Raw genomic sequence first — 26,935 nt, 5'->3', positions numbered from 1 at the left:
ATTTTCATTATTTATTATGTTATTTATTTGTTGGTTTTTCTCATTTATGTCCATATCTGTGATTAGCCTGAATAGTGCACCTTAAGTCTACAGGACCTTATTTTATTTATTTGATCTTAACTTTTTAACTTTTTTTTAACTTGATCTCTGTATCTTGTATTTCACAGTGTTAGTGTTATGTTAACGTGTCTTTATGTGATAATTTGTTTCATGTCTGTCTAATGTTGTTTTTCTTGTGTGGGATGCACTGAGCTTTTTGCACAACTATTTCCTATGTGTGTTTTTTAACTACAAATGGCAATAAACTAATCTTGAATCTTGAATCTTAATTTCCTGTTGCTATTATTTATGTTGTTTTTGTGTTCATGTTTATATGTTAAAATTAATAAAAAACATTGTTGAAAAAAAAAAAGATAACTTTAAAATTAAGGGCCCTATCTTTACAATCTGAGACATTGATCTAAAGCGCAAAGTGCAAGTGCATTTAGGGCACGTACATTTACACAGCATGTAATATGAGTACAGACTGAAGTTGGTCTACCTTTGCTGCCATCTGGCACCTCTGTTTTCACTGCTCAAATTCTATCACGAGAGATTTTATCTTAATAAAGAGAACAGCAAAATCACACCACATTGTGTGCTCTTTTCTTCTGCCTTTCTCCCCCTTGGACCAGATTCCATAACAGGGCCTGGTGGTTCATAAATGTTTTGAATCAACTCAATATTCTGCAATGTTGTACTTTTTTAAAAGTCTTACAATCTCTGCAGTCATTTCCTGGTCCTTTTAAGGGGAAAGTCTCTTAGGATCTTTCGGGTGTTGACCCATCCTTAATGTTCTCAGAGTACACTGATGATCTTACATTAAATGTTTTGGGCATGTACACAAAGTTCCACTTGTGCAGAATTGACTGACTGTCATGATGATCTGACAAGCCAAGCTAGGCCAGTTTGCACTGTTGGTTGCACTACTTATTTATTCATTTATTTCCAATTTAGCTAGTTTTTTTTCCAATGTGCTTTTATTGCCATTATTTTCAAAGAACAGCATTTCCTTTATAAAACAAGATTTGCCTTCACAAAGTATTTTCCAAAAAATATGCATTGGTCGTCTTAGAATCAGGGCTGTCTTATATTCAGACTAATTAATGTGGGTCCATTGTCTAAACAAAATTGAGGTGGGATTTCAAAATACCTATAAAATATTTCTGAGGGGTACACTTGTTTCACAGATATTTGGCACCACCTACTGTTGCAAATGTACATGAAATGTAAAAATCTAGACCCTGAATATAAGACCACTATTTTTAAGCTGTATTTTTGTTGGTTTGTTTCACCTTTTTTTAACCAGTGGAGTAATCATGCATTTGTGTGTGTTGTTTTGTTGGGGGGGTAATAACATGAATTAAATCCACCATCCATTCCTGGTGCAATGCTGTTCTACATAATGGGTTAGAATTAGAGAGAACTGAGAGGTTTTCTTGTGAGGAAACAGATCTGCCTGCAAATTGTCAAAGAGCGCAGCAGATCATTTCAGGAGCAGCAGGTCCCTGGGGAGAAGCAGTGGAGCTTCTTCCTGTAGCTTGTCCTCCTTAATCTCTGAACCCCAACTTCATCTAACTTCATGATTCCAGTGTACTGTGTTCAGCTGTGTCACTGAGATCATCTGCGTCAGACCTATTGTACATTTTTGCTCTGAGCGCTGGCGGCAGCAGATCTTGGGAGTAAAATATTTGCAGCCTGTGTTTTGGTGATGCTTTGTACCTGCCGATGTGCCACTTCCGCTCCACCAGCAGGTGAATGTCCTCAATCCGTTGGTTATATGCGTAGTGAAGTCTCTTCGGCAGGTGCTGCTTCAAAAAAGGCTTAAAGTGCTGATCGGCTTTCTTACACTGTAAAAAGACACGATCTTTGTTATTCTCATCTTAAAGGCAAAAGTCAAAGAATGTTTGTCTTTGACAGGATGACATCATTCTAAATAAATGGGTTCTTGAAGCAGGGTCGGGTCAGTCAGGTGATATGTGGGCATGACCATGGCCTTTACTGTGATCTTTGATTTTTTTCAGTCACCTTACACTTTTGCAACAACAAAAGTTTAATAAAATTTTTAACTGGAATCAAACAACTAAAAAATTGTCCACCAATTTATATTGGAACCAATGACCTGACAGGAAGTGCCAGGAGGAAGTGGCACTTTAAACCCACGTCTTAAGTCACTGGAACATCCATTCAGTTTATATTATTTTCTCGTTCCTTTTGGAAGGTTGGCAGAGCCGGGGTGGGGGTGGGGCTCCCACTTTATATAAAATGCTCTGAAAGGCACCACCTCCAACAGCCTCTTTCAGCCAGTAGCCCAGCTCCTGGACTTCTTTTGGATTAGATACTATGCCCGACGGAACTGTTTATACAAGGAGAAGGGGCAAAAGGTGGATCCACTGGCACCTTAAAACCAGCTGCTTTGAGTAGATTGAGCCTGTTAGCCTGGGAGGGCTGTCTATCTGCGGGGAAGGAAAACACTGATTTCAAACATCTGCTGCCTTGCAGCCATATCTACATATAGCAAAGTCTACGGAAGTGAATCCAGAGTGAAGACACAAAGGCAATTCCTGCAGCCCACTCAGCCCCAATCCTAATACCCCACATTCCACTGGATCCTGCTGGTGTGGCTGAGAGGGGGGGGCCCTGATGACTCGGGAACACTAGGGACCCCCAGATCTGGACTTGGAGAGATCACTCCAGTCCTACAATCAGTGGGAGTACAACAGAAGACAGACCAAGACAGCAGCTTACAGGTTATAAATCTAAGCTTGATTATCATAAGGGCCAGACATCATAGGTCGTCTTGATTGGGTATCCATTGATCACAGCATCACCTGACGTTGCAGACGATGCTGTGATCAATGGATACCCTGACTGCAGGACTCGAGAAGCTGAATGAGGAGTCCGTGTGACTATTCTGGATCAAGCCTGAGTTGTGAAAGTGACAAATTTGCATATAGAGTCACTTACGGTATCTCAGAAGTTACATTAGTGTCTCTGGATTCTTGGCCTTTCCGACTGAGAGACGCCTGTGAGGAGCTTATGGAGTCATGTGTTTGGTGATGCTGTTATCATAGTCTTGGTGCTTCCTGTCTTATAGAAGCACCAAGATAGAGTCCAAATACAGACTTGGACAGCAAAGTCACCAGTGTTAAATTAACACTGATAGTGTATCTATAGTCCTACTCTGACCCAGATTGGGACCATATGTGACCAACAACCCTGGTGTCAATTGTGCCAGTAGAATGGCCCAAGCAGAAGGTCACCCCTTTGAGTCTGGTCTGCTTGAGGTTTCTTCCTCAGATCATCAAAGGGAGTTTTTTTCTAACCACTGTCGCCTGTGTTCTTGCTCTAGGGGTTGGTAAGGTTAGATCTTACTTGTGTGAAGCGCCTTGAGGCAACTTTGTTGTGATTTGGTGCTATATAAATGAAAATAAATTGAATTGAATTGGTGAGTTTTACTCTGTAGAGTCCACATCTTACAAGCAGTAGACTGATTGTGAGGTGAGGACTCTATAAAACAGATATAAGGCAGTGACTAGTTATTATGAATCTCTGGTGGACCCTTGGGGGACGATGGAATGACTGTGTCAGATGAAAGGTTAGTTTGGGAGACTCAGATAAGGTGTATTATAGGTGCATCAGGAACATCAGCTACAACATTATGCCATGACACTATTTTTTTTTCATGCATGATCCAGCATGCAGGAACCTCAGTGTTGAGGATCCCAACAACTGAGGTCCACGGACAGGCCCATGTATCACCTGGCTGCAGCAGATGGTTAAGGACTTTCAGGACACCAAGATGGACCACGTCTGCCTGCCAGGGACCAAAACCGTAAACCTGACCTCATGAGACGGGTTTGGTTACCAGTCAGCCCCACCCACACTGCTCATGAGCTACAGTGGCTTGCAAAAGTATTCAGCCTCTTGGTATTTCATGCATTTTAATTTGTTTATGGCATTTCAGATACAAAAAGGTAAATCAGTTTTTGTATTTGAAATGCCATAAACAAATTAAAATGTGTGAAATACCAAGAGGCTGAATACTTTTGCAAGCCACTGTAAAGTTTAAATTTTAAATGATATTCAGCTCCACACAGTTACAGTACTTACTGTCAGATTAGCAACAACAGCCTTCGGGTCGTCTGAAAAACAAAATCATTTCATTAGTTGTTGAAAAAACAGCATCAGCAATAATAAAAATAACAATAATAATAATAACAACAATAATAACAATGGTTTTGTTTTATATTTAATGGTTTAACAGAATATAACTGAGTAGTAAAAGTCATATTGACACTTTTCTTTTTGTGTATTTAGCTTTAAAGTAATCCAAAACTAACAGAGTTCACGTTCATCAAACTTTCAAGAAATTTGTAACTTCATCTGAATAAATCAAAAATTTCTAAATTTAAAAAATTGTTGCTGACATTTTGGGTTGTTTGGGTATCTGGACCGTATTCTGCCTAGCGACCCAGGAATCAGGATGATGTCATCGACGTTGGTCATGTAGTTACTGAGGAACTCAGTACGATCACAGCTGGCCTCTTCCATACCTGAGAACACACACAGGAAACCGTGTGCCTCTGAGCAAAGCACATCTCCCTGACCGTATTAGCATCCTGCACAGCTGCCCTTGGATTTGGGAAAGGATGGTGATGGTACCGTGGTCTCCCGCTAGGATGATGTTGACACAGCGGTGCAGCTTCATCTGCTTCAGGCCGTCCATCATTTGACCGACGATTCTGTCAATCATCCTCAGAGGGTTGTTCAGCTGGAAGACAGAAGACGAGGTTCAGCTTCAGCATCCATCAAAGTCAAAGTGAAATGTGAAAGTTCTCCACCGACACCGGCTAAAGTGGACCCAAATGTACCCAAAGTAGTAGTAATACCACACTGTATAAATAGTAAAAGTCCTGCATTGGAAATGTTTGTTTTTACAAAAGTAAAAGTACAAAGTATCAGCATCAAATTATCCTTCAAGTATCAAAAAGTAAAAGCACTCATTGTGTAGGAGGGCCCATTTCAAAATAAAGGATATGATATTATTCAGATCAAGTCTGATCTACCACAATACATCCACCCTGGAACCTGGATGGCAACCACCCATGCACACAACAAGTCCACCTCTCCAAAGTAACCATCCATCTGCTGCAGCCAGGTGAAATGTGGGCATGTCCTTGGCCTTCTCCAGAAACTGGGATCCTCAACATGAAGGGAACTGTGTGCTGCATCAGACCTAGAGGAATGCACCACATGGCCAAAACGTCAATGCGAGTTATACTCCACATTAGAATCATTCCGGCATTTCTGAGGACTCCTGTACGCACGATCTGGACTTATGCATTGAATGTTTTATTAACTGAGGAGCACGCAGGAGGATGGAGGAGGAGGACGTTATGTGCGAACTGTCCCAAATCAACATGCAGATTCACCTCGGACCTGCTGTGGTGACTCTGAGTGAAGAAAACAAGGGAACCGCCAAAGGGACTTACAACGTTACTGCAGAATAAATCAAATCAAATTAAAAGAAGCACAGACGCACTGCTGGACATCACGCCAAGCCGCGTCACAGAGATGTGGCTTGGCATTCCATTGTGTTGTGGAGTGCTTCAATCGGATCCCAAGAATAGGACAGGAAAGTTGATCCTGTGAGTGCACTTTTCTTCCTTTTTTCTCCTGTTTTTATTATTATTAATTGTTATTTTTTATTATTATTTTGTTATTTATTTTATTTTTATTTACAGGGCTGTTCCTTACTGGGTACAGTTGGGGGAATTTCCACAACTTCTATTCACATAATAGCAGGATAAGAGCAGCTGAGCACTTTGCACTCAGACGTGTCATCATTTCAGCCACGAGTGGCGTTGGGTGTCTGTGAGAGTGCCACACAGCATTCAAGCAGGGCTCTCACAGGACACATCTTGCATCCCGCTACTATGTGCTGGACTGTCTCTGGGGCACATTTGCACAGCCAACAACTTTCGTCCTGTCGGCTGTGGTGGACTCCTGCCTCTATGAATCTGGTGCTTAGGGCTTGTTCTTGTGCTGCCACTGCTGCCATGATTAGAGCCTCTGTGCTGTCCTGTAGGTCGACCTTCTCTAGCCACAGGTAGGTCTTCCTGATAAGAACCACTTCCTCTATCTGTTGATGGTACATCTCCTGGAGGGGCTTGGTCTTCCATGGTATCTCCTCCTCTTGTTCCTTATCACAGTCTGTCTTCAGCTACCTGAGGCATTCTTGTAGCAGCTAATCTTTGGGGGCCATCTTTCTGATGTATTCATGGACGCTCCTCGTCTCATCCTGGATTGTGGCTCTGACACTCACTAATCCTCACCCTCCCTCCTTGCGTTGCTCATAGAGCCTTAGGGTCCTGGACTTTGGGCGGAAACCTCCGTGGACTGTGAGGAGTTTTCGTGGCTTGACATCAGTGGCATCTATCTCCTCCTGTGGCCAACTCATTATTCCAGCCGGATATTTGATGACTGTTAGGGGTCTCTCTCTCTCTCTCTCTCTATACGAGGTCTGTCCATAAAGTATCGTACCTTTTTATTTTTTTTTAAACTATATGGATTTGATTAATATGTTTTCACGTCAGACAAGCTTGAACCCTTGTGCGCATGCGTGAGTTTTTCCACGCCTGTCGGTGCCGTCATTCGCCTGTGAGCACGCCTTGTGGAAGGAGTGGTCCTGCCCCGTCATCGGATTTTCATTGTCTGGAAATGGCAGATTGATTTGGGGGTTTTTTCCATCAGAATTTTTTCAGAAGCTGTTAGAGACTGGCACCTGGAAACTATTTGAAAAATTTACCTGGCTTTCGGTGAAAATTTTACGGGCTTCACAGAGAACAAGGTCTGGTAGTACAGCTTTAAGGACCCCTTTAAGGACACTCAGTGCGCCGCGCTCCGAGCTGCGACGACACGGCACAAGCCACCGGACCATTTCTGAGCTGATGGCTCTGTGGATACGAGACCGTCGTGTGCTCTTTCTCTGGTTATCACAAGAGCTGGACATCAGCCATTTTCCGGTAGATTTCACTTTTAACAAGAGATTTTGTCATGGAAAGCCGCGCGGACAGACAATGAAAATATATATATATATATATATATATATATATATATATATATATTAATATATATGCATATACACATATACATACACATACATATACATATACACACATACCTATACACATATACATATGCATATACAACCCCTGGTAATAATTATGGAATCACCGGCCTCCGAGGATGTTCATTCAGTTGTTTAATTTTGTAGATAAAAAGCAGATCACAGACATGACACAAAACTACAGTCATTTCAAATGGCAACTTTCTGGCTTAAGAAACACTATAAGAAATCAGGAAAAATAATTGTGGCAGTGAGTAACAGTTACTTTTTTAGACCAAGCAGAGGGAAAAAATCTCACTCACTCAATTCTGAGGAATAAATTATTGAATTACCCTGTAAATTTTAATCCCCAAAACTAACACCCGCATCAAATCAGATCTGCTTGTTAGTCTGCATCTAAAAAGGAGTGATCACACCTTGGAGAGCTGTTGCACCAAGTGGACTGACATGAATCATGGCTCCAACACGAGAGATGTCAATTGAAACAAAGGAGAGGATTATCAAACTCTTAAAAGAGGGTAAATCATCACGCAATGTTGCAAAAGATGTTGGTTGTTCACAGTCAGCTGTGTCTAAACTCTGGACCAAATACAAACAACATGGGAAGGTTGTTAAAGGCAAACATACTGGTAGACCAAGGAAGACATCAAAGCGTCAAGACAGAAAACTTAAAGCAATATGTCTCAAAAATCGAAAATGCACAACAAAACAAATGAGGAATGAATGGGAGGAAACTGGAGTCAACGTCTGTGACCGAACTGTAAGAAACCGCCGAAAGGAAATGGGATTTACATACAGAAAAGCTAAAGGAAAGCCATCATTAACAGCTAAACAGAAAAAAAAAACAAGGTTACAGTGGGCTAAGGAAAAGCAATCGTGGACTGTGGATGACTGGATGAAAGTCATATTCAGTGATGAATCTCGAATCTGCATTGGGCAAGGTGATGATGCTGGAACTTTTGTTTGGTGCCGTTCCAATGAGATTTATAAAGATGACTGCCTGAAGAGAACATGTAAATTTCCACAGTCATTGATGATATAGAGCTGCATGTCAAGTAAAGGCTGTCATTACATCATCAATAAATGCACAAGTTTACGTTGATATTTTGGACACTTTTCTTATCCCATCAATTGAAAGCATGTTTTGGGATGATGAAATCATTTTTCAAGATGATAATGCATCTTGCCATAGAGCAAAACTGTGAAAACATTCCTTGCAAAAAGACACATAGGGTTAATGTCATGGCCTGCAAATAGTCCGGATCTTAATCCAATTGAAAATCTTTGGTGGAAGTTGAAGAAAATGGTCCATGACAAGGCTCCAACCTGCAAAGCTGATCTGGCAACAGCAATCAGAGAAAGTTGGAGCCAGATTGATGAAGAGTACTGTTTGTCACTCATTAAGTCCATGCCTCAGAGACTGCAAGCTGTTATAAAAGCCAGAGGTGGTGCAACAAAATACAAGTGATGTGTTGGAGCGTTCTTTTGTTTTTCATGATTCCATAATTTTTTCCTCAGAATTGAGTGATTCCATATTTTTTTCCCTCTGCTTGGTCTAAAAAAGTAACCGTTACTGACTGCCACAATTTTTTTTTCCTGATTTCTTATAGTGTTTCTTAAAACTGACTGAAATAACTTTAGTTTTGTGTCATGTCTGTGATCTACTAACTGAATGAACATCCTCTGAGGTCGGTGATTCCATAATTTTTGCCAGGGGTTGTATATAAACATGATTGGGATTGAACAGGAGATAGGAGCATCTTCTTTGCAATATGTGAAATGGAGTTTAGGTGTGGTAAGGTGACATTAGTGCTGGGATTTGTAAATGAGTTGTTATTGCACATGATATGTGGACATATTAATAATATTGCACGTGATTTGTGGACATATTATTGCATGTGGTTATTTCACAGTGTTATTGTACAGTCTGCCAGCAGCAGGGAGGAACAACCTGCAGTATCGTTCCTTCTTGCACTGAGGGTGCCTCAGTCTGTCACTGAACGAGCTGGTCAGCTCCACTACAGTCCGGAGCAGAGGATGAGAGGAGTTGTCCATGATGGATTTGAACTTGGTTAACACCCTCCTCTCAGTCACCACCTCCAGAGAGTCCAGAGGACAGCCCAGGACAGAGCTGGACTTCCTGACCAGCTTATTCAGTCTCTTTCTCTCCCACTCTGTGCTGCCCGGGGCCCAACAGACGACAGCATAGAGGAGAGCAGAGGCTACAACAGAGTCGTAGAAGGTCTTAAGCAGAGGCCTGCTCACTCCAAAGGATCTCAGTCTCCTCAGGAGGTGGAGACGACTCTGGCCTTTTTTGTACAGGGTGTCGGTGTTGTGAGTCCAGTCCAGTTTGCTGTTGAGGTGAACACCCAGGTATGTGAACTGTCCACAGTCTTTATGTCCTCCCCCTGGATGTTCACCGGTGGGTGAGGTGGTGGCTTCCTCCTGAAGTCGATCACCATCTCCTTCGTCTTACTGGTGTTGAGACACAAGTGGTTGCGCTCACACCAGTCCACGAAGTCTGTGATGACCGACCGGTACTCCAGCTCGTTTCCCTCAGACACGCAACCCACAATGGCGGAGTCATCAGAGAACTTCTGTTGGTGGCAGCTGTCTGTGTTGTAGGTGAAGTCCAAGGTGTAGAGGGTGAAGAGGAAAGGTGAGAGGATGGTGCCCTGGGGGGCCCCAGTGCTGCACCTTACCACGTCAGACTGACAGCCGAGCAGTCGCACATACTGCCACACATATGCTTCCTATCCTTTTAAATTCATTCTGTTAGTAAATGGAGCAGGTCTCTGCCTCAACTTTATCTAAAGTCTGGGTCTGTTAGTGAGGCTTAGGGCTAGTAGCTGGCGATCACATTAGTAATTTCTCTGTTTTCCTGCTGACTTACTGCTGATGAATTATACCTTAGGTGTAGTTTTTTTCCAGTCGACTGATTCTGCTCTTTTTCTCTCTGTCCGAGGTACGGACGACGTCACATAGGATTGCAGGATTGACAGATCCAAACCGCAAGGGGCTGTACTGATCGTGAGATACAAGGCCTGAAGCAGGCCCTGCATGCTGTCTGTGTTTGAAAGTGACGCTGTTGTGGAACAGGCCCACTGACACCGTGAGGAATGCTGGATGACCCTGCCTGTGGTCCTGACACCTGCGTGGACTTCTCATCTTCTTTATATTATTATGTTGTTTGGTTTCCTGGTTTCTGTTTCTTCAGCTTTGTAAAACTTTGTAAAAACCTTGTAACTATTAGAACTAGGCTGCCCGAGTTTGGTCCTCGAGATCTACCTTCCTGACACTCTTAGTTGTCTCCCTGTTCCAACACACCTGAATCCAATGAAAGACTCCTTAGCAGGCTTTTAATGAGCCTGTCATTTTAAGACAGATCTCGAGGACTGAACTTGGGCACCCCTGTGTTAGAATGTCCCAAGCGGAGGGTCACCCCTTTCAGTATGGTCTGCTTGAGGTTTCTTCCTCAAATCATCAGAGGCAGTCTTTCCTTAGCACTGTTGCCTGTGTGCTTGCTCTAGGGTAAGATTAGACCTTACTTGCGTGAAGCACCTTGAGGCAGCTTTGTTGTGATTTGACGCTATATAAATGAAATAAATTGAACTGAACTGCGACTTTTCAGTACACAGGTCACTGGGCCTCCCAAACTAGTAAAAAAGTATATAAAAAAAAAGATTTATAATCCAGAAGATGCTAAAAGTTAATCCAAAAAAAACCTAATGGTTGAAAGATTGTGAAAAGAAAACAATAAACTGCAGCAATCCAGATAATACTATCAGTTTATACTTTTAGAAAACTTCTGCTCATCGCGTTGCATGTTGGGATTTCTTACTGTTTGTACAGGTGACCAACTCTTTAACGCTGGGAGAAAAAAACACGTATAAAAATAAAAATGGGCCATGAAGACGTTATTTCAGACATTTAATCTCACCAAACTGTTTTTGCAGTTTTACCTTTTTTCAATTTCATGTCCACTAACACTTAAAAAAAAGTGTTTGTTGAAACTCTGATGTCGAGTGTGTAAAGTGAAATTCCAAAGTCAACATGTTCCATGAACAAACTCACCTCGGCGCTGGTCGGTCCCAGTCTGTGTCCGTAGGCGTCGGGCTGCTCAGAGTGCATGGCGTAAACGTACGGCCTGAAACCACACAAACAAACACAAATAATCTGAAACTTTCACAGCGGGTTCATGGCATTATTCAGACAAAAAGATAAGTATTTAGTGCTGTTTTCCTGCAAAATGCAGTATTTTATTCTGCTAATTTGTTGTAAATTCTAATCATCTTCTTTGTCTTTCGGCTGTTCCCGTTAGGGGTCGCTACAGCAGATCAATCGTTTCCATCTCACCCTGTCCTCTGTATCTTCCTCTGTCACACCAACCACCTGCATGTCCTCCCTCAGCACATCCATGAACCTCCTCTTTGGTCTCCCTCTTCTCCTCCTGCCTGGTGGCTCCATTCTCAGCATCCTTCCCCCTGTATATCCTGGGTCCCTCCTCTGCACATGTCCAAACCATCTCAAGCTCGCCTCTCTGACTTTGTCTCCAAACCGTCCCACCTGAGCTGTCCCTCTGATATGTTCATTCCTAATCTTGTCCATTTTCGTCACTGCCAAAGAGACTCTCAACATCTTCAGCTCTGCCTCCTGTCTTTTTGTTAGTGCCACTGTCTCTAAACCGTACAACATAGCTGGTCTCACTACTGTCTTGTAGACTTTCCCCTTCACTCTTGCTGATATTCTTCGGTCAAAAATCACTCCTGCCACCTTTCTCCACCCACTCCACCCTGCCTGCACTCTCTTCTTCACCTCTCTACCACACTCTCCATTACTTTGAACAGTTGACCCCAAATATTTAAACTCATCTACTTTCACCACGTCAACTCCTTGTAACTGCACTATTCCACTGGGCTCCCTGCCATTCACACACATGTACTCAGTCTTGCTTCTACTGACTTTCATTCCCCTTCTCTCCAAAGCATATCTCCACCTCTCCAGACTAGACTGACTCAACTTGCTCTCTACTCTCACTACAGATCACAATGTCATCTGCAAACATCATAGTCCATGGGGACTCCTGTCTGATCTCATCCGTCAACCTGTCTATCACCACTGCAAACAAGAAAGGACTCAGAGCTGATCCTTGGTGTAATCCCACCTCCAGCTTGAATGAGTCTGTCATTCCGACTGCGCATCTCACCGCTGTCACACTATTCTTGTACATGTCCTGCACTACCCTAACATACTTCTCTGCCACTCCGCTCTTCTCTTGGCACCCTGTCATAAGCTTTTTCTAAGTCCACAAACACACAATGTAACTCTTTCTGACCTTCTCTGTACTTCTCCAACAGTATTCTCAGAGCAAAAGTATCTGTAGTGCGCTTTCTCGGCATGAAACCATATTGCTGCTCACAGATCTTCACCTGTTTTCTAAGCCTAGCTTCAACTACTCTTTCCTATAACTTCATGCTATGGCTGATCAACTTTGTGCCTCTGTAGTTACTGCAGCTCTGCACATTACCCTTGTTCTTAAAAATAGGAACCAGCACACTTCGTCCCCACTCTCAGGCATCCTCTCACTTTCCAAGATTTTATTAAACAATCTGGTTAGAAACTCTACTGCCATCTCTCCTAGACATTTCCATGCCTCCACTGGAATGCCATCTGGACCAACTGCCTTTCCACTCTTCATCCTCTTCATAGCAGCCCTCACTTCTTCCTTACTAATCTCTTGTACTTCCTGATTTACTCTCACCACATCATCCAGCCTTTTCTCTCGCTCATTTTCTTTATTCATCAGCTCTTCAAAATATTCCCTCCACCTTCTCAGCACACACTCCGCACTTGTCAGCACATTACCATGTGCATCTTTTACCACCCTAACCTGCTGCACATCCTTCCCAGCTCTGTCCCTTTGTCTGGCCAATCAGTACAAGTCCTTTTCTCCTTCCTTACTATTCAACTTCTTGTATAGCTCGCAATATGCCTTTTCCTTCGCTTTTGCCACTTCTCTTTTCACCTTACGCCGCATCTCCTTGTACTCCTGTCTACTTTCTTCATCTCTCCGACTATCCCAAAACTTTTTCACCAACCTCTTTCTCCTTATGCTTTCCTGGACCTCTTCATTCCACCACCAAGTCTCCTTGTCTTCCTTCCACTGTCCAGATGGCATACCCAGTGCTGTCCTAGCTGTCTCCCTCACCACATCTGCAGTACTTTTCTAGTTGTCTAAAATTGCTTCCCCTCCAACCAGTGCTTCTCTCACCTGTTGGCTAAATTTCACACAGTCTTTCTCCTTCAGCTTCCACCATCTGATCCTTTGTTGAGCTCTCACTCTCTTCTTCTTCTTTACCTCTAAAGTCATCCTACAAACAACCATCCTATGCTGTCTAACGACACTCTCTCCTGCCACCACCTTACAGTCTCTGATTTCTTTTAGCTTGCATCGCCTATAAAAAATGTAGTCCACCTGTGTGCACCTTCCTCCACTCTTATATGTTACCCTGTAAATTATAATCATCTACAGGCTGAAATCAGGCAGTCGAGTTTGACTGAGGTTTTTAAAAGGACCGGGATTCAATTTCTATGTAGGTTCAGTGTCTGGTGCTACAAACAGTACCCAGTAATATGAACATTGTTGTTGTGTGGGCTGCCAGAAGAGGAGGTACTGCTGGCCCACCACCAGAGGGCGCCCTGCCTGAAGTGCGGGCTTCAGGCACGAGAGGGCGCTGCCGCCACGGACACAGCCGGGATTGACAGCTGTCACTCATCAACCCATGACAGCTGTCACCCATCTCCACTTCATCAATCCACTCCATAAAAGCCGGACGTCATCTCCACCTCGCTGCCGAGACAAGGTAATTGTCTCTGCTGACTTAAACATTGAGTAATAATCTGAACTTCTTTGCAGCCGTATTCCTGTGGTGTTTCCTTATCTGTGGGATTGGCGTAAAGTGTGATCAGCGACGGCTTTGCTTCACACTCCAGCCAGATAAGTGATTTAACAGGAGCTGCACGAGTGTGTGATTAGAGGTGGAGGTGACTTTCCACCTTCTGACTGTTTTTGTTACTGGGTGTGCACACACCCACATCTCACTGTTTGTGCTCCTCGCCAGCAGTACCAGATCCGACAGTCGGGGACGGTGATCACATGGGAATTCGGGACTTGGCGGCTCCAGTATTCACCAGGTTCGGTGGTGGTGGAAATCGTGTGGTTCCGGCTCTTCTCAGGACAGACGTCTTCTATCCTCGAGCCTGCCCACACGTCACCTTTGTGTACTGACTGCTATCAGATTCTGTGATTGTCTGTATAATCGTTGTGCACATTCACAACATTAAATTGTTACCTTTTGGCTCATCTATTGACCGTTCATTTGCGCCCCCTGTTGTGGGTCCGTGTCACTACACTTTCCCCAACAATTGTACTATCAATGTATTCCAATAGATAGATAGATAGATAGATAGATAGATAGATAGATAGATAGATAGATAGATAGATAGATAGATAGATAGATAGATAGATAGATAGATAGATAGATAGATAGATAGATAGATAGATAGATAGATAGATAGATAGATAGATAGATAGATAGATAGATAGATAGATAGATAGATAGATAGATAGATAGATAGATAGATAGATAGATAGATAGATAGATAGATAGATAGATAGATACTTTATTAATCCTGAGTATTTATCTATCTATCTATCTACTTATCGTATTCATGGCAATCCATTGGTGGTGATGAAGATGGTCTCCTGGCTGATTCCTGGACAGGATGGTGGACCTGCAGTGCCACACGGTGACTGTCCGTGTTCATATGCATGCAGCTCTGTTAGTTTTGGATTTTATTTTCTGCTGCTGAAACACAAGAGCTCATCTGATTTTATATCAAAAATTCACAAGTGCTGAATCAATAGTTCTGTAACACACTGTTAATCACTGCTCGGTGCTAACAGGTTCTGTCATCGCCACAAAAGGTGTCAGAGCACTAGTGTGCAGAAATGTCCTATTTCTATAATCACATTCTTTTGAAAACTAAACTTTAAACTTTTCTGTTCTCAGATGTTTACGTTCACTGATCACACTTTTTATCTTAATATTTTAATTTTGTTTATACATATTCTTTCTTTTTTAGTACTTCCTTTTTAATGACTGTGTTTTATAATGTGAAGAACTTTGGATTCATGTTTGAAAGTGCTGTACAAATAAAATTATTAATATCAAATATTTGAAATAGCACGCCATTAAAACTGTTTTGAACAACATTGTAAATGACATCATAAAATTAATCATATATTTGCTAATAAATATGATCATTACAGCATAATCCTTTAAAATAACTATGAACTTACTACTTACTAATTAATTTCCAAAGGATTGCTGATGAAGTATTAAAAATAACAATAAATATTTCCTACAATTAGGTGTCAAACAGAAACAAATTACAGTAAACTTGAAGAACATCAATTAATATAAAAACCTGCAGATAAAATAATCATTTCAGTTAAACTTTTCAAACTAAAGATGAGCTGCTTGCTCTGAATTAATTGAAACATATTTTTTTTTTAAATCTGCAAACTGTGATACATTCTCCACTGTTGTTATTGTGGTCATACAATAAAAATTAATAAACTTCAACAACACAGACTTGATGGGAAAATACATTGTTTTATCATCATTATTACAGTTATATATACATTATATAGTTCTACGTATTATTATTGTTGTATTGTAGGTCACTGTCGTGCCTCATCACCTATCTGTGTTTGTGTTTTCTGTGGTTTTGTTTGTTTGTTTGTGTCTGTGGTTGTTGTTCATTGTCTCTGTTTTATCTGCCTGCTGTATGTTTCTCACTTGGTCTCTGGCTCCCTCTGGTGTCTGGATGTGGGTTATGCATTGCATTGCATCTTCCTGTTGTCCTGTTGTGTCATCATACAGACCTCATCACTCTGCGTTTTATAGTTTGTCTGCAAAGGTTCAACTCTGCTTGTGTTCTTCAGGTGGCTGCGTTATCCACCACTGTTTTCTGTGTTCACATTCATCCAATAAATATTTTTGCTACAAGTTCTTTTGTATGTTTTGTGCAAGCAATTTTTTGGGAGGAGGGGGGTCAGTCACTCACTAACCATAGCAAGTAGTTCTGGGATTCAAAGTGGACCACAAATACATAGATAGGTGTTCCATTCCAAGTGTGTGTTTATTCCTGCCTGTCTCTGGCCTTGGATAAATTCATTCAGCTGTAAATGAATACTGGCCTTGGCCGGGGGAGTGACCTGAGATGGGCTGGGTTCCCATCAAAGCGAAGTTGCAGACCCTTATCTCCTTCCTGCTGTGGAATCTGGGTATAAGTGCCGGTCTGATGGGCCTGTATCGGACTTACTCATAGGTATGCCCAGTAACCATTACAACCACAGCTCTCTTGTGGTTTTCAAAAGATTTGTTTTTTCCTCATTCAGCTTTCTTTCAGAAATCCATTAAACTTTGTCCACTTTATAAGAGAAATTAGACAACTTCCTACACAAATTTGGCTAACTTACTTTATCATAATAACAACAAAACATGTTGTTTAAAATTAAAGAAAAAGCTATAATTTTTTATTTTTAGTTATAAGTAAACTTAAAGTTACCGCTCTCCATGAGGGAGGTGGAGCCACTGCAGCATGGTCAGGATCCGCCTCTCCAACGGGATGGAACTGAAACACATTTTGAAATTTAGTTCAGGAACACAAAAACAAAATGTACACAATGTTGAGGATAAATCACATCTGATTTAAAAATAAAAGCAGTAAAAGCTTTTTGGCTCAGGTAAACAAACCATACTTGTTCAATAACATTTTGAACAATACTTTTACACTTTGTTGGTTCATTCTTTATTATAGACGTGACTTTAGATTTCTTGGAGTTTCATTTATTTGTTCTGATACATGTTAGAGTTGTTCTTTCTTTTCAACAAATTAAACTGTATCATCTGCATATTATTGTAGATTATTGACATTGGTTGGAACACTTATAAGTTGGGAACTACAGGGTGTAGAAAAAAAGTACAACATTGGAATCAGCACCTCAATGTGGCCAGTTGGAGTTATAAATAATCAGCGCCTCAAGGTCACGAGGCTAACTAGAAGGAGGCCATGTTCAGCTGTTGGCTGCACTCAAGTGGGAAATCCCAAAAGATCTTTGTGTACTCTGCTGTGATTGAAAAATTTGATTCTGCAAAATTAGCCAATGAAATAGTTTATTTCCACTTATTAATGATTGGCTAATTTATTCTTGAATTGGGCGAAGTGGGCACCACTGCTCATGTTTAATAAGACTCTTCGATGTTTGATCAAATAAGATGTTTCAGTTTTCAAAGTTGTTTCTACTGTAGCAGAAATGTTATCCACAGAACAATGAGTGCGTTAAAGCTGCGGGGAGCCACTGTCACTGTTTGCCTTTAACTCTTATGACATCTCATAAAGTTGAGCTTTACAGGGTGCAACAAATTTAAAGTTCGTACTCTTTGAAGTGTCTGATTAATGTCTCCCTGCAGCCATGAGGCCACCAGCCATGCCCCTGGACGTCATCCAGGCCACAGCTGTCAACAATCAAACCCAGGACTGAATCCCAGACGGGATGTGGAACCGTGCGTTTGGTCGTATTCTCTCAAATTTGATCCTTTCTCACCTTTTGATTTTCTTTCTGAAAATTTGTTCACACTTTCAGCTGTGTTTTCGCTGCTCCCACTTTCTGTTTGATACACTCTTGTTTTTTCTACCCTCCTGTGTTTCTTGTGGGGAAGGACCTCCCAGAAACTCCATCAACTAGGTAGCAGGCATTCAGCAACAATCCCTGGTCTCCATTGCTGTGCCAATCCCTTCAGCGGTCCGAAAACATTAAACTGTGTCATGTGTTGGACTTTTTTTTAAAAACATGCATTCCGACCTCATTTTCCCTGCTGGTGCCAAGTTGAAGTGAAGCCCTGTAAACCACACGTCAGGGCCCCCAGGAGCTCGTCTGTGACCCTGGCACACACAGGAACCCTGCGCAGTGTAAACAGGCCCATTTGCACAAATTGCTGTAAAAACAGTGTAACGCCATTCCTTGGCCTCTGTCCCGTCCAAGTCATCCCTGTGTCCAAGTCATCCCTGTGCCAATAAATGTGGACGACTCCATGTTTGACAGCCCGTCATGAAAACATGAGTTCAACTGAATTGGAAAACATTCCCTACGGAATAATGTGCAGTCACTGGATGAGCTGCACAAACAATGAAGCTGCTTTGAAGGAAAATTAGGGAATAACACTGTTGTGTCTGATTTGCTGACATTCAAGCTGGAATGTACGGTCGCAAATTTAGTTTTACTTGAGTAAAACGGATATTTGAGACTGTAATCCAGCATGAATATATGCAAATCATCAGACACAACAGGGTTATTCCCATTCTAATTCAATTCCATCATTTGCACAGATTACTTTTTGTAAGTAATTCGGTCGGCGAAGATTACCGTAGCGTCTTCATGCCAAACTGGAAATTCTGTAAGCAGACCCAAAGATTTCTCCATCTCATCAACTGCATTGAGTTACAGTTTTTTACAACCGCTATGACCCGTCTGTCAGAACCTTAAACACTTTTTCAAACCTGCTAACACACATCACGCCTGAAACACACAATTCCCCAAACAGTTAATTTCAGGCTCAAATTCACACAGTGTAAATAAACACAGACACACACTTCCAAAATACAGTAATACACTAACACAGTTCACCAAATTTATCAAAGCACTGACCCACGTTGTCTTCCAACAGAAACATGTAGTCAGTCACAGCACAATGTCATAAAAACACTGACAACTGATGGAATAACACAAACTGAATCACTTTGCATGTGTCACATCTACTTTTAGTCCTCTTTCTGTTATACTCAACAGATTATTGTATTGATCTTACATGTAAATTAATGTTTGTGATGATGTTCTTCATTTTTCATTTGTTGGGCATGAAATGAAAAAGACTTACAGTACAGTAAAGAAGAAAAAAAAAATCAGCATTTAGTTGTCATTCATTACTGGATTGTCAAATACACAAAAAGAAAAAGGAGCAGAAGAAATTCCTATAAAAGAGGAAGGAATCAAATCAAATCAATTTTATTTATATAGCGCCAAATCACAACAAACAGTTGACACAAGGTGCTTTATATTGTAAGGCAAAAGCCATACAATAATTACAGAAAAACCCCAACGGTCAAAACGACCCCCTGTGAGCAAGCACTTGGCGACAGTGGGAAGGAAAAACTTCCTTTTAACAGGAAGAAACCTCCAGCAGAACCAGGCTCAGGTAGGGGCAGTCTTCTGCTGTGACTGGTTGGGGCTGATTATTCAAAACCTTATAAGTAAGAAGAAGAATTTAAATTCTATTCTAGAATTAACAGGAAGCCAATGAAGAGAGGCCAATATGGGTGAAATATGCTCTCTCCTTCTAGTCCCCGTCAGCTGCAGTATTTTGAATTAACTGAAGGCTTTTCAGGGAACTTTTAGGACAACCTGATAATAATGAATTACAACAGTCCAGCCTAGAGGAAATAACTGCATGAATTAGTTTTTCAGCATCACTCTGAGACAAGACCTTTCTAATTTTAGAGATATTGCGCAAATGCAAAAAAGCAGTCCTACATATTTGCTTAATATGTGCATTGAAGGACATATCCTGATCAAAAATGACTCCAAGATTTCTCACAGTACTACTAGCGGTCAGGGTAATGCCATCCAGAGTATCTGGTCAGACACCATGTTTCTAAGATTTGTGAGGCCAAGTACAATAACTTCAGTTTTATCTGAATTTAAAAGCAGGAAATTAGAGGTCATCCATGTCTTTATGTCTGTAAGACAATCCTGCAGTTTAACTAATTGGTGTGTGTCCTCTGGCTTCATGCATAGATAAAGCTGGGTATCATCTGTGCCTTTAATACCTATGACATGCTCTAATCTCTGTAATAAAATGTTATGGTCAACAGTATCAAAAGCAGCACTGAGGTCTAACAGGACAAGCATAGAGATGAGTCCACTGTCTGAGGCCATAAGAAGATCATTTGTAACCTTCACTAATGCTGTTTCTGTACTATGATGAATTCTAAAACCTGACTGAAACTCTTCAAATAGACCATTCCTCTGCAGATGATCAGTTAGCTGTTAGCTGTTAGCTGGAGATTGGCCTATAATTAGCTAAGATAGCTGGGTCAAGTGATGGCTTTTTAAGTAATGGTTTAATTACTGCCACCTTAAAAGCCTGTGGTACATAGCCAACTAATAAAGATAGATTGATCATATTTAAGATCGAACCATTAATTAATGGTAGGGCTTCCTTGAGCAGCCAGGTAGGAATGGGGTCTAATAGACATGTTGATGGTTTGGAGGAAGTAACTAATGAAAATAACTCAGACAGAACAATCGGAGAGAAAGAGTCTAACCAAATACCAGCATTACTGAAAGCAGCCAAAGATAACAATATGTCTTTGGGATGGTTATGAGTAATTTTTTCTCTGTTAAAATTTTATTAGCAAAGAAAGTCATGAAGTCATTACTAGTTATTGCCATTTCTTCTCCAACCTACGGGTTATCTGCTTTAAGCTGCGAGTTTGTGAGTTATACCACGGAGTCAGACACTTCTGATTTAAGGCTCTCTTTTTCAGAGGAGCTACAGCATCCAAAGTTGTGCTCAATGAGGATGTAAAACTATTGACGAGATAATCTATCTCACTCACAGAGTTTAGGTAGCTACTCTGCACTGTGTAGGTATATGGCATTGGAGAACATAACAAAGAAGGAATCATATCCTTAAACCTAGTTACAGCACTTTCCGAAAGACTTCTACTGTAATGAAACTTATTCCCCACTGCTGGGTAGTCCATTAAAGTAAATGTAAATGTTATTAAGAAATGATCAGACAGAAGGGGGTTTCAGGGAATACTGTTAAGTCTTCAATTTCCATACCATAAGTCAGAACAAGATCTAAAGTATGGTTAAAGTGGTGGATGGACTCATTTACATTTTGAGCGAAGCCAACTGAGTCTAATAATAGATTAAATGCAGTGTTGAGGCTGTCATTCTCAGCATCTATGTGGATGTTAAAATCGCCCACTATAATTATCTTATCTGAGTTAAGCACTAAGTCAGACAAAAGGTCTGAAAATTCACAGAGAAGCTCACAGAATGACCAGGTGGACGATAGATAACAACAAATAAAACTGGTTTTTGGGACTTACAATTTGGATGGACAAGACTAAGAGTCAAGCTTTCAAATGAATTAAAGCTCTTTCTGGGTTTTTGATTAATTAATAAGCTGGAGTGGAAGATTGCTGCTAATCCTCCTCCTTGACCCGTGCTACGAGCATTCTGACAGTTAGTGTGACTCGGGGGTGTTGACTCATTTAAACTAACATATTCATCCTGCTGTAACCAGGTTTCTGTAAGGCAGAATAAATCAATATGTTGATCAATTATTATATCATTTACTAACAGGGACTTAGAAGAGAGAGACCTAATGTTTAATAGACCACATTTAACTGTTTTAGTCTGTGGTGCAGTTGAAGGTGCTATATTATTTTTTCTTTTTGAATTTTATGCTTAAATAGATTTTTGCTGGTTATTGGTGGTCTGGGAGCAGGCACCGTCTCTACAGGGATGGGGTATTGGGGGGATGGCAGGGGGAGAGAAGCTGCAGAGAGGTGTGTAAGACTACAACTCTGCTTCCTGGTCCCAACCCTGGATAGTCACGGTTTGGAGGGTTTAATAAAATTGGCCAGATTTCTAGAAATGAGAGCTGCTCCATCCAACGTGGGATGGATGCTGTTGTGTGGGCCGCTGAAGAGGAGGTACTGCTGGCCCACTACCAAAGGGCGCCCTGCCTGAAGTGCGGGCTTCAGGCACGAGAGGGCGCTGCCGCCACACAGGAACAGCCGGGGTGACAGCTGTCACTCATCAACTATGACTGCTGTCACCAATCACCAGGTCCTCAACCATGCACACAAAAGCCGGACGACATCTCCACCTCATCGCCGAGATATCGTCTACCTCTATGGTAAATTCTCAGCCATTTTGACTGTGCCGTTATGCACGTGATTCCTTTTTGAGTGTTTGCAGGAGTTGCTGTAGCTGCTGTCTGCTGGATGCAGCATTTTGTGGTTCTGTGAAAGTGACGTTCTTCACCCTCACGCCAAAACGCTAAGTAGCTCTTTGGCTCTGCTTACCTGTGTTCTGTGTTAAAGGTGGAGGTGTTGTTTCCCACCTGGAATAACGAATTGCTGACCGTTTACTGAGTGTATTGTCACACACTCATCACATCTGTTCTTCTGCCAGCAGTACCAGATCCGACAGTCGGAGACGGTGACCACCTGGGGACTCAGGACTTGTTGGCTCCAATATCCTTCGGGTTCGGTGGCAGTGGAAATCATGTGGGATCTGGTTCTTCTCGGGACAGACGTCTTCTATCCTCGAGCCTACCCACACATCACCTTGTACAGTATGATTGTGATCCAAATTCTGCATTTGTCTGTATTCTCGTTGTGCGTTTTTCACAACAGTAAAGTGTTGTATTTTTGACTCATCTATTGTCCGCTCATTTACGCCCCCTGTTGTGGGTCCGTGTCACTACACCTTCCCAACAGGATCTCTCGGCCATCGTCATGGATCCCGAGGGGCGTCAACCATCTGTTGAACAGCCAATGGAAGAGCAAGGTGCACAGGCGTCTGCAGGAGGCGTGTTAGGTGAGTTGCAGCAAATCCTCACCGCCTTTACTGCTCGGTTGGATCTAATGACCGAGCAGAATGTCATCCTCAATCGCCGGATGGAGGCTCTCACCGCGCAGGTGGAAGCGCGAGCTCAGGGCGCTGCTGCAGCTCCTCCTGCTGACCCGGTGCCGAATATAGACATTCCACTGGTCATTCAACGAACCCCCCCCACCATCCCCTGAAGCATACATAAGTCCCCCAGAGCCGTACGGAGGTTGTGTGGAGACATGCGCAGACTTTAATGCAGTGTTTGCTCGTCTTTTCACAGCGTCCCGTGATGTACGTGTCCGACGCCAGTAGGGTGGCTTATGTGATTAATCTGCTTCGAGGTGAGGCACGTGCCTGGGCTACGGCACTCTGGGAGCAGAATTCACGGCTCCTTACCTCTTATACTGGGTTTGTGAGGGAGTTCAGAACAGTATTTGATCATCCAAAGAGGCGAGACTGCTTCAATGAGACAGGGTCGTCGGAGTGCAGCAGAGTATGCGGTCGACTTCCGCATCGCGGCTGCGAGGTCCGGCTGGAATACTGCTGCACTCCGCGCCGCCTTCGTAAACGGACTGTCATCAGTCCTGAAGGAGCATCTGGTGGCTAAGGATGAGCCGCGGGATTTAGATGGGCTTATTGATCTAGTTATACGATTAGACAATCGGTTAGAGGAACGCCGTCGGGAGCGAGACGAAGGGCGTGGTCGGGTACGCGCCATCCCTATCCCTTCTGGATCCGAAAAGGTACCGCCCTCCCCACGCTCCACTGCCTCAGCGCTCCGTTTGGCAACAGCTCCCCCTGCTGACGATGCTATGGACACGAGCAGGGCTAAAGTCAGAGCCACTAACAGACAAAGGAGACTGGTCCGCGAAGAGTGCTTTATCTGCGGCTCAAACAAGCATCAGCAGAGAGACTGCCCCAAACGGTTAAAACACCAATGCCCGCTCTTAGAAACTGGGCTAAGGATGGGCCAAGAAATACACGTGGGACAAACCCATCTTTCTGCACGACTCCCAGTTACGATCCTGAGTGGGGATCTAACCCTTCAGGCCCCGCACTGGTGGACACGGGGTCAGAAGGGAATCTGCTGGACAGCAGATGGGCAAGGGAGGTAGGGCTCCCTCTGGTGGCGCTTCCTTCACCACTGAAGGTGCGGGCACTAGATGGCACCCTTCTCCCTTTAATCACACACAAGACACTGCCAGTAACTTTGGTAGTGTCTGGGAATCATCGGGAGGAGATCGAGTTTTATGTGACTCCTTCTACCTCCTGCGTGATTTTGGGCTTCCCTTGGATGATCAAACACAACCCCCGGATTGATTGGCCGTCTGGGGTTGTGGCTCAGTGGAGCGAAACCTGTCACCGGGAATGTCTAGGATCCTCGGTTCCGCCCGGTTTGACCGCTAACGAGGAGGTTAAAGTCCCACCCAATCTTGCGGCGGTGCCTGAGGAGTACCACGATCTCACTGACGTCCTCAGCAAAGATCTGGCACTCACTCTTCCCCCACACCGTCCGTACGATTGCGCCATTGATTTGATCCCGGGCACTGAGTATCCGTCCAGCAGGCTGTACAACCTCTCATGTCCTGAGCGCGAATCAATGGAGACCTACATCCGGGACTCGTTAGCTGCCGGGTTGATCCGGAACTCCACCTCCCCGATGGGTGCAGGTTTCTTTTTTGTGGGCAAGAAAGACGGCGGCCTCCGTCCATGCATTGATTATAGGGGACTGAACGAGATCACGGTCCGCAACTGGTACCCTCTACCCCTGTTAGATTCAGTGTTCACGCCCCTGCATGGAGCCCAAATATTCACAAAACTCGATCTTAGGAACACGTACCACCTGGTTCGGATCCAGAAGGGAGACGAGTGGAAGACGGCATTCAACACCCCATTAGGTCACTTTGAGTACCTGGTCATGCCGTTCGGCCTCACCAATGCCCCCGCGACGTTTCAGGCTTTGGTAAATGACATCTTGCAGGACTTCCTGCACCGATTCGTCTTCATATACCTAGACGATATTCTCATTTTTTCCCTGGATCCTGAGACCCATGTCCAGCATGTACGTCAGATCCTGCAGCGGTTGTTGGAGAACCGGCTGTTTGTGAAGGGCGAGAAGTGTGAGTTTCACCGCACTTCTTTGTTCTTCCTGGGGTTCATAATCTCCTCCAACTCCGTCGCCCCTGATCCGGCCAAGGTTGCAGCGGTGAGAGACTGGCCCCAACCGACAAGCTGTAGGAAGCTGCAATAGTTCCTCTGCTTTGCAAATTTCTACAGGAGGTTCATTAAGGGCTACAGTCAGGTAGTTAGCCCCCTGACAGCTCTGACCTCCTCCAAAGTACCATTTACTTGGTCGGAACGGTGCAAGGCCGCGTTTAGGGAGTTGAAACGCCGGTTTTCGACTGCACCAATTCTGGTGCAGCCCAATCCTAGCCGCCAGTTTGTGGTTGAAGTGGATGCCTCGGACTCAGGGATAGGAGCCGTGCTGTCCCAGAGCGGGGAGTCCGATCAGATTCTCCATCCTTGTGCCTATTTCTCATGCAGGTTGACCCCAGCTGAGCGGAACTATGACGTGGGCAATCTGGAACTCCTCATGGTGAAGGAGGCTCTTTAGGAGTGGAGACATCTGTTAGAGGGAGCCACGGTACCATTTACGGTTTTCACGGACCACCGGAACCTGGAGTATATCAGGACCGCCAAACGGCTGAACCCCAGGCAAGCCCGCTGGTCATTATTCTTCAGGCGTTTTGACTTCCGGATCACCTACCGCCCCGGGACCAAGAACCAAAGATCGGATGCTCTGTCCCGGGTTCACAAAGTCGAAGTCAAAACCGAGCTGTCGGATCCGCCGGAATCCATTCTACCTGAGTCCACTATCGTGGCCACCCTCACCTGGGACGTGGAGAAGATCATCCGGGAGGCCATGGCATGGAACCCGGACCCAGGTAAAGGACCGAAGAACCGCCGTCCTGGACTTCTGTCACGGTTCCAAACTCTCCTGCTATCCGGGGGTGCGAAGGACCGTGGCAGTGGTCCGGCAGCGCTTCTGGTGGGCATCCATGGAAGCCGACGTCCGGGACTATGTCCAGGCCTGCACCACCTGCGCCAGGGGAAAAGCTGACCACCAACGGGCACATCTGGCCTGGATCGAGTATGTGCATAACAGCCAGGTGTCCTCTGCCACCGGCCTCTCCCCGTTTGAGGTATGTCTGGGGTACCAGCCCTCATTGTTTTCCGTTGTGGAGGGAGAGGTCGGTGTGCCCTCGGTCCAGGCCCACCTGCGGAGGTGCCGTCGGGTGTGGCGCGCCGCCCATTCTGCCTTGTTGAAAGCCCGAATGAGGGCCAAAGCCCATGCAGATCGCCGGCGTTCCCCGGCCCCTGCATACCAGCCCGGGCAGGAGGTATGGCTTTACACAAAGGACGTCCCGCTACAAGTGGACTCCCCGAAACTGAAAGACAGATACATTGGACCATTTAAAATCCTCAAGGTCATCAGTCCTGCCGCAGTGAAGCTACAGCTCCCAGCTTCACTGCGGATCCACCAGTTTTCCATGTCTCCAGGTTGAAACCCTATCACACCTCACCCCTCTGTGCTCCCGGACCGGCGCCGCCTCCTTCCCGGATCATCGACGGGGAGCCGGCTTGGACTGTGCGTCGGCTCCTGGACATCCACCGGAAGGGCCGGGGGTTCCAGTACTTGGTGGACTGGGAGGGTTATGGACCCGAAGAATGCTCCTGGGTGAAGAGGAGCTTCATTCTGGATCTGGCCCTCCTGGCCTATTTCTACCATCGCCATCCCGACAAGCCGGGTCGGGCGCCAGGAGACGCCCGTTGAGGGGGGGGGGTCCTGTTGTGTGGGCCGCTGAAGAGGAGGTACTGCTGGCCCACTACCAAAGGGTGCCCTGCCTGAAGTGCGGGCTTCAGGCACGAGAGGGCGCTGCCGCCTCACAGGAACAGCTGGGGTGACAGCTGTCACTCATCAACTATGACAGCTGTCACCAATC

General features: G+C 44.0%; 1 protein-coding gene across 2 annotated transcripts in view; it reads right to left on the bottom strand.

Annotated features, from left to right (window-relative positions):
• The window catches only part of enpp2 (ectonucleotide pyrophosphatase/phosphodiesterase 2), a 117,492-nt gene that overhangs the window by 41,482 nt on the left and 49,075 nt on the right, over positions 1 to 26,935 (bottom strand). For both annotated transcript variants that reach the window (XM_034173898.1, XM_034173899.1), the window contains exons 10-15: positions 16,808 to 16,873; positions 11,246 to 11,318; positions 4,705 to 4,813; positions 4,470 to 4,595; positions 4,153 to 4,184; positions 1,762 to 1,889 (exon numbers count right to left, since the gene is read on the bottom strand). In XM_034173898.1, coding sequence (XP_034029789.1) covers positions 1,762 to 1,889; positions 4,153 to 4,184; positions 4,470 to 4,595; positions 4,705 to 4,813; positions 11,246 to 11,318; positions 16,808 to 16,873 — 534 coding nt within the window. The remainder of the gene's footprint in view (positions 1 to 1,761; positions 1,890 to 4,152; positions 4,185 to 4,469; positions 4,596 to 4,704; positions 4,814 to 11,245; positions 11,319 to 16,807; positions 16,874 to 26,935) is intronic.

This window comes from Thalassophryne amazonica, chromosome 7 (assembly GCF_902500255.1).
Source record: "Thalassophryne amazonica chromosome 7, fThaAma1.1, whole genome shotgun sequence".
Lineage (NCBI taxonomy): Eukaryota > Metazoa > Chordata > Actinopteri > Batrachoidiformes > Batrachoididae > Thalassophryne > Thalassophryne amazonica.
This window is presented reverse-complemented; position numbering and strand designations above follow the sequence as displayed.